Raw genomic sequence first — 11072 nt, 5'->3', positions numbered from 1 at the left:
GAGAGGGACATTTACTGAGGTAAGACTGTCCAAACCTGAAGTGGAATTTAGCCAATATACTGGGGTACACCTATTCTAATATGACTAGTCTTATGAACAGATGAAGTAGTCAGGACCTCTCCTGAAACTCTCAACAAAAGGACAGCACACTGCCTACAGATCTATGTCCCTTGTCACCATGCTGTAGATTGGAAATTGTAGTCCAGAGAGAAGATTGCCACTTATTCCAGCAAGGCCACTCACTGTACCAACCTGGATTTCTTTGGAAGTCTCCAGTATCATTACTGACATGGACCAAGCTTGCTTAGGTTGTGAGATTTGACAAGACTGAGCTACAAAGAAAGCCAGTGACTTGAAAGGCTCATATGTTATACTGAGAAGGTTCTTAAAAATGCATGATTCACAAAATGATGATGAATGCTTGAGTGGTACAGTTCTTTACAATCAAATAGCAGTTTTATTCAATTAAAGTTTTTTTTAATATTTTGTTTGGGTATCACAAGGATCTGTATTCAGACCACTGTTCTTTTGAACTTACAGTATATCAGTTGTCCTACATTTTGGACATTTGTGAACTAGTCAATTTTGCAAATGGTACAAGTCATAGGATGACTACCAAATCACTCTATATGTTTTAAGGAAATAATACATCATTTGATGATGGAACAAGTAATAGGTTTATTCCATGCTGAAAAAAAGAAGAAAGAGAACACAACGTTTTGGCCGTGGAGCCTTCTTCAGATGTGAGCCTGACACCTTATTCAGCATGGAATAAACTTGTTCCTTTGCAGCCTACGCATGCTGACGCAGCTACCCACCCGAACTATCATTTGATGATGATAATAATACAATCTAATTGAAGAGTTTTTTTTTCGTATCCACCAAAAAAGTATGAATGTGAGATTGGAAACAGGCAGCTATGGAAAAAGCAAAGTATTGACACATCATTTTCCTTCAATAAGGTGGATAAGCAATAAAAGGCCAAACAGATCATTAGATGTGTAAAATGTCAATACTGACCTCATTTAGAATGTTGTGTACAGCTGTGGTTACCATAATGGTGCAAAAAAAAAATATTGCTGCTTTGCAATTATTTCAGAGAATGGGGACCACATGTATTTCAGACTTAAAGGTTCACCCTTCATGCAATCTTTTTCATCTTGAACATAAAAGACTATTTTAGGGACCAATACCAGGACATGAACCAAGGAATTACTATTCCAATTACTACTGAGGGGACACTTTCTTACACAGAATGGACTGGAATAAGATACCCAGGCATGATTTGAAGCTGATTTCTTTTAAGACGTCACTGGACAGTCTAGATGTGCCTTATAGCCTCTTATTTTTAAACTTTCTTGTGTTGGGCACTATCAGTGATCTCTTAAGTCCTGCATATGCCTTTTTGCAGTGCACAAATCTAAAAGCAGTTTACAAGGACAGGTTCCAATAAGAAGAATAGAAAGTTCACAATGCAACAAATTGCAAAAGCACTTATCTGTTCAAGGTATTAGTCTGTTTCAGGTCATAATACTGAGACAAATTAGGAAGGTTCACAATAAGAGCAAATGACAACTACCAGAGCTACACAATGTGAAGAACAGATATCAGAATTTTTAGTAGGAGTCAAATCAGACAGGTTCAGATTTTTTATCCTGAATTAAGATTATTTTCCCTAGTTGGATGTAAATTTGAGTAACTAATTTTTCATATTGCATGTTGACTTGAGCACCAGATGTAAATTTGAGTCCCGAACAAAACAAATAGTATATCTGAGGTAAATTTCCATGCCCAGTGTTTCATTTGGGCTGTGCACCGGTGTTAGAATTTTATCTAAGGAAAAATTATGCATACTCAATCCTGAACCAGTCATTCACAGCAAGTGGAAAATTCCAGGATGTAGCACATTAATATGCCTTCGTTTTAGTAGTAAAAAAAGAAAACAAATAAAATGCCCTGAATGAAAACGAAAGCTGCATTCCAACAAATATTTTAAAAATGCCTCTATAATTATTTTGATTGCTTCCTAATTGAATTTTTAAATGCCTACTATTGACCCACATGACTTGCTTTTCTGGGGTGGTATAATGCACTGAATCAGTTCTGAAGCATGCTATTGTGAGACAAAGGCTTGTGCCAAAGGATTTGCTGGTCTGGGCTGTGTGTTGAAAAGGGAAGCTTAGCTTGGTGTGTGAAAAAGAAGGCCGGGATGTTTCTACTGAGAGGAGGCATCACAGTCATTTCAATGAACTCTGAACAGCCATCTGTGCATAGCAAGTGCATAGAACAACAAGTGAGCCATCACTGGCTGAGAACATTCTCTATGCCTTTACCATCTAAAAGATCAGATTGGGAGATGCAACAGGAAATTATTAACCCCTGTGTTTTAATGCTGTTTGACCCCAGTTGGGTTCTTATTTTAGGGACTCTGTTATGTCTTTGTTGTTAGGAGTAGATATTTTATTTTTCTAAAAGACCACTGGGAAAAACAACAACAATCTTTTGTCTCCATTACACTGCTACCACACGGTCTACTGATTTGAAAACAAATATTTTGTTGATCTACTTAAAAAAATTCTAAATTCCATACATATATTTGAAAAATAAATGTATTGCATATATATAATAAAATAGAATTCTTAAACTCTTCTGATTTATAGGTGTATGCTATATTTAAATTATTTAAAATCTGTAACAAACTACCCTTTTCTAAGCCTGTTATTGATTTTTTTTTCCCAGCATTAAGTGAATGTAATTACATAAAAAGTGGAAAATGTGTGAAAACGAACGGTTACTCTAAGGAACTACCTTAACAATTTAATAATTTTCCTTCTCTGAAATGCATGGCTCTTGGATGGACAAAAAACATATACAGTAAAACCGAATGTTCCAGCTCCTGAGGAAACTATGGACATTTAAAAGTGTGCTGAATGTGAATAATGCACAAAAATAACGTGAACCTGGTTGTTTCTAATTTTGCATCTGAAAATTATCTTCGGTATAAACCAACAGCTAATACAATACAATGTTACTTGCTTTATTTTATTACATAAAAATCCAGATGTTTGTTTCCCAGTTTCTAATTGAGAACTCTCCATAAGAGACTCACACTCATAAACTGCTGCAACAACAATCTTACCATTACATGTAATCCAAAATCAATTCTTCATGATCAATCAATGGAGACAAATACAAAAAGTGCAATATGACCTTCAACCTAAAATACCCAGTTAATGGTTGACCTAATCGGCAAACGGAACTGCAAAATAATTCCTGGTTGCTGTCTACACTTTTTTTGCTTTGTCGTATTTAAACGCCAATACATTGTCATGCTTTATATTTTTCCACTCTACAGCAAATATTATGCTATTAATATGCTTCTTATACTTCCATTTTATTAATATACACCTTTAAATTAATTTTTCATTGACCTTTTAAAATTTATTTTTTAACAATACCGATGCCGACCCCCCAACAACAACAAAACAACATTGAACTAAAATGATTGACCCTTCTTAGGACCTCAAAGGTGCAAATAATCTTTTTCTTCACTGCACGATGTTCACGAAGTACAGTAGGTGCTTTAATGTTGTGTGAAACGTTTTTACAGTTGAGAGGAGAGTATATAGGCAACCCAAAATAGTACATTCATTTAACCAAATTTCTTTTCACTTATCAAAGGTCACAATATTTAAAAGTGATAAATACCACTTCAAACAATATTTTCACTTATCCCAGTTTATAAAGAATTGTTATATCAATACATTGATATAGTTACTTAATACGATTAATGTATTAAGTAAATATACATCAATTTATTTTTGCAATATTTTAGGATTTTTATTAGATTTACTTTATGCTTAATTATCAGCTAATTTTCATATTAAACTATTCTATTACATAAACGCCACAAACACATCCTAATTATCGTAATTAGTGATCGCGGTTTGATTGACAGCTTGAACAACTAGCAAGTCCGCCGCAAAGGGTTAAACCTACGTCACTTAAAACCACCATAATGAATTGTGGGAAGGCGAAAACTATGTTCGTGTGTATGTACATTAAAGTTTTTATTTCGCGATATGAGATTTTTTTTCAAACAAAGTTCTTACGTTATTCTACGTTACCGATAAGGAATTGGAAATGGCATCGTAGTGCATCAGGAAATTGAAATAGCGCCAGGGAACTGTCTTTATTTTTATTAATATGATAATAGTGTCTGCATATTTTAATCCTCATGCGGTGATGAAATAAAATGTCCCCTATAAAATTTGGGAGGAATGCACAGGTAGCACGGAGCACAGTTACCCTGCAGTTTACACATTTTTTTTTTATGAATGAGAAATGAAAATATTAATGCATTCAAAGCCTCTGATGAAGAGCGTGCGACTTGGGAAGTATTTCATACAATTTGGGATGGCCTCTTTGTTTTGCCGTTTCCATCAGTAGAATTTTTTGCCTGAGGTGTACGAGCCTCGCGATAGTGTTTGCACAAGCGATGCGTGACGCCTAATGCAAAGGTTACACACACAGGCTACTTCAAGACGCACTGCAGAGGTATAGGGAGGTTTGTGTTTAAAAAATGTTAAATTTTACAATTTGGGCCGGATCATACGAGATGATTGATTGATGCCAGAGGCTTGCAGGTTACAGAAATCACGAGGTTTCACTGCCATTGACGCCTGTGTTTGTTTGCTTTCTCGTTCCAAAAAGTAGCTTGATGAGTGTCCAAAGTAACAGTGGAAGTGGTGGAAGTTTGGAGGGGACGCCATCTTGGTCCCGGCTCTCCACGTCCCCAACACCGGGCTTGCTTTCTCAGCAACATATCACGGCACCTGTGAAAACCAAGGAAGGTAATCTAAAACTATATTAATCTTAGAAGTATCTTCTTTAGAAATGGCTAAGTGTTTTTGTTATGCGGGCGACGAGCCGTCTGGAAATATGAGTCCCAAGCGGGTTACGCTGAGGCCGTGGGTTAGGTACTGTACAGTGCAGCCAGTCAATAGGTGTCTGCTTGATATGGAGTATCAAGAAAAAATCTCAAGAGGCCATACGGAGAAAAAAAGAACAGCTACATTTATTTACACTTTGGGTGCATTAGCTGACGACTCTCAGCTAGACGGTATTGAAATCGCTCACAGTTTTGTGTTTTTTTTTAGCGGCTTCCGTTTTGAAAAGCAATGGGAAAATAAAAAAAAAGTGCCTCCTCTTTTTTTTTTATTTGCTAAGATGTCTGATAATAAAAAGGGTCGGGTCTTTTGACATCATGGAGGACCCATGGATTTTGTTTCGAGAAGAAGAGTTTGGCGAGATTGATCAGTGTGCAGAATGCCAGGTATCCGAGTTTAATAACGTAACTAAGGGTAGCAACTTCCTTCGCCTTTTTTGGTATCAAGTCTGGGATGACACATTTTTATTGCAGTAAGTAAACTGTGTCATATACACAATACATAGTATGATGGTGGTGTGCGGGTGCACGGAGACACGTCTTTTTTGGGGGCTGCGCACAGAACTGCATTGCTCGGTGAATTTATTTTTAATTTAAATGCACAAATGTTCCATGATGGTGTTATGCAGTCTGTGCAATCGGGTGCCTTGAGCGTAGTTATTTGTCTGGATGCAGGTAATTACAGTACGTAACCACAGTTGATGGAGTCTCTGGTTGAACAAACACTACTTTTAAAATAATGCCTAGCGTTGGCTAAAATGGTGGGGAAACGTTCTAGATAACCAAGTTATTGGGGTGGAGTTTATATGTGTCTAGGCTTACTATTCCGAGCAGTTTTGAGTGTCCGGTTCTAATTAGTTTACCTAGTGTGAGTTTCAAATTAGTGCTTAATTGTGTTTCTGTGTTTTCTATATAAGCAAGTCATCCCCAGAGAGGGACGTGCAGACTGCTTGGCAATGCTCTATGTATTATGGGCAATTGAAGATGCCCTTGAGGTTTTAAGGTGATATGGTAACGAGGTTTACCTCCGTCCTTAATCAACCCGTCGTGCTTGAAGCAAAAAGATCTCGCATACAAGTTCTTATGTAATTTGCAATTAGTCTCCCTGACCCAAAATATGTTCTGTTGAGGAGCTTAAGGTCGATAAGGTACCTGCATGTTATGAAAAATTCCATATTAATAAACCAGTTCTTATGTTAAATTAGTTTTTTTTTCAGCTTTACAGTATAGGCTCCTATGTAAAGTTTGCTATTTTTTTTCTGTAGGTGGTGTAATTAACTTGATATCTGTCTCCTGCCTTGGTTGTGCTTGAAAAGGGGAGCCAGGAATGTGAAGTAGTTATGAGTTAGGAGCTAAGTTATAGATCAATATGTGTTCTTTCCTCAGTTTAAAAGCTGTTTTTTGTGTGTGTGTGTGTGCCCTTATGAAGAAAAGTTTTAAACTGACAGGATCTGATCTCATCGCACATATCAGTGGGGTCTTGCATTATATTGTGCTGGCCAGTCCAAAAGTGTCAAGTTGCTGCAAAGCATGATGATTCTTTTTAATTTGGTCATTTTAGAGAGTTAGGCTCAGGTGGACCTACTACAGCCACGAACTGCATGGAGCTAAAATGTCCTGTGTTCTTAGGGTTCAACCAGTAGCTTTTGCAGGGGCTTAATGTTTAGTGGCTCTGACAGTATTCAGGTCTTGTTTATGCAGAATTGTAAAGAGTTCTTCACTGCATTTGAGTTAGTTCTCTGTAAGCCACTTTTCGTCTGTTTCCTCTTGTAGAGAGCTTGGAGAAATTTCCAAAATGCATTATGTGCATCATATTGACCTCTAGGGTTAGAAAGGTGCCCAATTAAAATGACATCAGTTTTTTTTTTATCCGTGTTCTGTTATTTTAAGGGTACCAGCATTAAAATTTAAAAACTTTAACTTTAATACAGTATGCTGTATAAATTAAGCCTACAGGGTGATCTCATCAGTACATGCCATAAGATACTCGCAAGCTTTTTTCACAGACCATCTTTTTCTTCTGAAATTTCATGTGTAAGACTATCAAAGTGTCAGCAGGCGTAAGACTTTATGGTGTTGCTCCATAGTGATACTTCAAAACTGCTGCGTTTAAACCCATAATCCTTGACCTGTCTGGCATCCCTCTTCGAGTCCCAAGATGTGGGCACTTAGTAGCATTCAGTTTTGATAGGCCTCATATGTGCGCCTGAGTTAATCTCAGTTGACTGGCATAGCCCCTGCCAGGTTGGGATGCCCATTTCCGTTGGCATAATCCTCTGTCCGAGACAACTAACCAGTTTAAATTTTGCCCGAATCCGGTTTCCATTCTGAAGGAAAGGAGGGTGTGACAAAGCACAGTTTTTGAAACTTTTCGCAGAACCCAGGGAAAGAAAAAACGTTTGTCGCTGTGACCCCAGAACAACATCTGAGAACTTTAGTTTTCATAAAGTAACGATAGGGCAGTTTGTGCCGTGTCAAGTCGACTCGCATACAAAATGAAAACAAAACATCATTGCGAACGTAAGGTGTTTTCAAGAGCTTTATAAAAATAATCGGGTTGAATTTCACCTAAAAAAGGTTAGGCAGGCCTGTGTGATGGGCCTTACTCCTATCAGGATCATAAGATAAAAGGGTTTCCCACCTTTCAAGTGTGCTGTTGAGTGGGGTTTTTCGTTTTTGTTTTTAACCTTATCAAAGTTGAAAATCGCTTTTCGCACATTAAGGTTGTTGTGAATGGCAGCAACAACTGAACACTTACAGTATCATACTCAACAGTTGATATTCTTTGAAGACGTTGACTCAAAAATATGACAAATTTAATGGCTTGTGGCACATTTTCAGTGTGCTTTCACAGGTTAGTTGCAGTAGCTTCTTCTCTTAGTTAGGCGTAATGTATAGATTAGGGATTGATGAAAGAGGAAGGATCTTTTGCACTTTTTCTTCAAATTGTCAATCCTCATCTTCTGGAAGTAGCTACCAAATTCTTGAGACAGGTAGTAAATAATTACCATTTCTCTGTGTAATCTCACAGTATTGGTTATCTGTAATAACCTGGGCAAATACTTTTCGATGATGTGTGCCACAGTGCCAGAGACTTCAGGAATGCTTGTATCTGTTCACTGTGTTGAAGCAAATTGTCGCCTCTTTCCTGTAAGTTCATTTTCAGTTTGTTTAAAATTGAGAAAATGTCAGCTAAATATGACAACTTTATTAACCAGCTGTCATTTTTCAGATTTGCCAAATTTGATTATTTTCTAGAACAGCGCAAATCTTTTCCTGAACTGAGACACACTGGTAAATACCAGGGCTGTCACAGGACAGGGGGTTTAAATGTGAATTATTAAATAGTTATTCTTGTACCTGTTTCTGAAGAAATCACTTCAAAAATTCTGCTGTTCGGTGAGCTAACTTTAATGAAATTCACAATTCTAACTACTTCCTTCAGTATGGCTGTAAGATCTTGGAATACCATTGGATGCAAAAGCTTTGATTTAATCATGACAGTGTTTCCAAACAACACTGTCAGGTACTTTTGATATTTTTGTTGAAACTAGAATGTTTCTATCTGTCGTTTTTTGCTACACCATCACTTGTAATTCCTTTGTATTTATTAGGTAGTGTAATTCATTTTCCACCTACAAATTCATTAAGAGCTTCACTTTAAGACATCAGTATTAGCAGCTTCTAGTCTGATCACAGGAGCTAAGCAAGGCTGGGCCTAGTTAGTGGGATAAGAGGTCGCTTAAGGAAAACGAGGCTGGTGCTGTAAGCGGGGTTGGTGGACCAGTAGGTGGTGCTTTTGTATACCAGAATTTCCAAACCATCACCCTGCGGACGTGGTTCACTGTGATCTGGGATGTGCCATTTTTCATATGAGATGCTGAACTCAGGTCCTGACTATGTGGTCTTTAAATAAATATCCCATGACACTGTTTGTAAGAATAGGAGTGTTAAGCTCAGTGTCCTGGCTAAATTCCACTCCCTGAAGTTACCCCTTAATTAAATTGGTGAAGGAGTTTCCCCTTTCTCCATCTGTTCTGCAGTGTAATGGGACCACCAGCGCATAATGACTGCATCACACCCCCCTTGGGTGTTGCTCTTCAGGTCTGTATGAAGCGGGTTCCCTTGTAGGTAAAACATGTGATAAATGCAAGGAATTGCTGTTAATCTGTGTTTTTGTCGTATGTTAGATACGAACTAAAAATTCTTCATAAGACTTTGACGTATGTCTCCTAAATTGTTGCATAACTTGACGCATTGGTACTCTCGAAAAGCGTTTGCAAAATCCCTAACCGACAGTGGCCAAATAATAGATTTTGAAATCCTCTTCACTATTGTGTTTCAATGAGAAGGATACTTTGGAGATGTCCATCTTCCTGATGAAAAGTGTACATGCTGAATTTTGAGATGCCGGAAAAACAGGTTTTTCGGCATCTGTTGGCCATTTTTTTTTGCCACACGGTTTGCAGTCAGATATGCCTTATCATTCAAAGTAGTTGACCAGCTAAGAACTTGAGCTGATAACATTAGGTCAGGGTGCTGCCATCAAAAGTATTCAAGAGGCTTATCCACAATGTTGCTGGTTTTGTTTCTGAATAACTTTTCAGTTTTGTGGGGCTGCAACTCTTGTTTTCACACAGCCTGATGCAAGGAACACACTGGGGCTTTGGGTCTTCTTTTGTATTGGAACAGTTAACGAATCTGTATTGCATGAAAACATCGCAACGGTGCTTCGTCCATTTCTTTTTTGTAGAGGTCGACATGGCAGAAGTCTTTGTCTTTACTGCCGGAATTCTCCGGTGCAGGTGGCGGGAGTTGAGATTTCATTTCCAGGGTCTCATTTTATTTACCTGTAAGGTTTATTAAGCATCACAACTGTGCCTCCTACAATGAAAGCGTACGGAAAGCATTGTCTTTACTGATTGTGTAGAAAAAGCTATGTAACATACATTGTCCATGCATAGTTCATAAGAAAATACTAAAAGTCAGTGCAAACAAGTGAGCCTTAATCAGAAATAAGTACAGTAAGTAAGCATGAAGCAAATTATTTAGAATGTGTAGCAAGAGACATTTAAAGAGACAATTTACATATATAACCAGTTAGCCAAGAGTGTTCCATTGGAACAACTAATAGGTTTATTCCGTGCTGAAAAAAAGAAGAAAGAAAACACAATGTTTTGGCCGTGGAGCCTTCTTCAGGTGTCTTGCCCAGTAATGAGTCGTAACCCTTCCTTGAAAACCATTGCGAAAGAGTAGATCTCATGTTTCCATCATTGTGGTGTGTGCTATGTGCCTCATTCTGTTGTCTTATTTTTTTTATGTTTGTCGGCCACACCGCAGCCGGTTGTAGTTGTCGGACTTGAACTGGACAGTCGCCCTCTAATAAGTGAATACCCAGTGGCTTTGAAATCTGTCTGGTTTCTGCCCGTGTTCAGTGGGCAAACTGCACGCTTCCTTTACGAGCCCATCACTCATCCTGACCGGATTCGCGGCAAGGCTGTCTGCAGACTGATACCCAGTTTCTGCTAGCTACTTTGAGGTGCACCTCAGCCAGACCATCTGTCTGTAGGGCATTTCCAATTGCACGCTGAGGTGTCAGTGTGGTCCGAACAGGTCTGTCTAGGGTATAGTTTGCTATGTGGTACTCTTTGAATCGCGTCCGACTGTGTTTTTGGATTGCCTTTTCAGCAATGGGCAGAGAAAGTGCAGTGAGAGCCATAAGCAGAGGTGGGTGTGCTTGCAGTGAGAACGAAAATAAAAAAAAAAATACTGCCCAACGCATGGGGCGTTGAGTGGTATACCAAGTTTTAACCAAGGTCTTTGAAATCTGAATGCACCTTAAAGGATTTAAAAATAGCGGCCTGCAGAAAATAGAATTAAAGTACAGTTTTTTCTTGCAAAGGTACCTTTCCCTTTGTTCACAGATGTAATGAACTAGGTAAGAGCTAAGCGTCACCACCAAGATGCTTTCACGGAGCATGCATGTCTATGGTAAAAGTTCCCGAAATTGTTTTTGCTCGGAACGATGGCCATTTGCCCAATTATTACAATTAACCTAGGCCAGATTTCCATTGATCTTTGTTTCAAAACAGTTTTGATTGGCTTCCTTGTTTTAGTGTGGTGT

At 38.2% G+C, this 11072-nt stretch overlaps 1 protein-coding gene across 8 annotated transcripts in view; it reads left to right on the top strand.

Moving 5' to 3' along the window:
* Nucleotides 1–4013: 4013 nt before the first annotated feature.
* The window catches only part of tlk1a (tousled-like kinase 1a), a 49149-nt gene continuing 42090 nt past the window's right edge, over nucleotides 4014–11072 (top strand). For 2 of the 8 annotated variants that reach the window (XM_015358925.2, XM_069197117.1), the window contains exon 1: nucleotides 5005–5122. In XM_015358925.2, the coding sequence (XP_015214411.2) occupies nucleotides 5020–5122 (103 nt within the window). In that variant the 5' untranslated portion in view covers nucleotides 5005–5019. Of the gene's footprint in view, nucleotides 4053–4453; nucleotides 4568–4713; nucleotides 4854–5004; nucleotides 5123–5310; nucleotides 5336–5387; nucleotides 5422–11072 lie in introns of those variants that run through there. The other 6 variants (XM_015358929.2, XM_015358927.2, XM_006636519.3 and 3 more) reach the window with 6 other exon arrangements.

This window comes from Lepisosteus oculatus, chromosome 12 (genome assembly GCF_040954835.1).
Source record: "Lepisosteus oculatus isolate fLepOcu1 chromosome 12, fLepOcu1.hap2, whole genome shotgun sequence".
NCBI lineage: Eukaryota > Metazoa > Chordata > Actinopteri > Semionotiformes > Lepisosteidae > Lepisosteus > Lepisosteus oculatus.
This window is presented reverse-complemented; position numbering and strand designations above follow the sequence as displayed.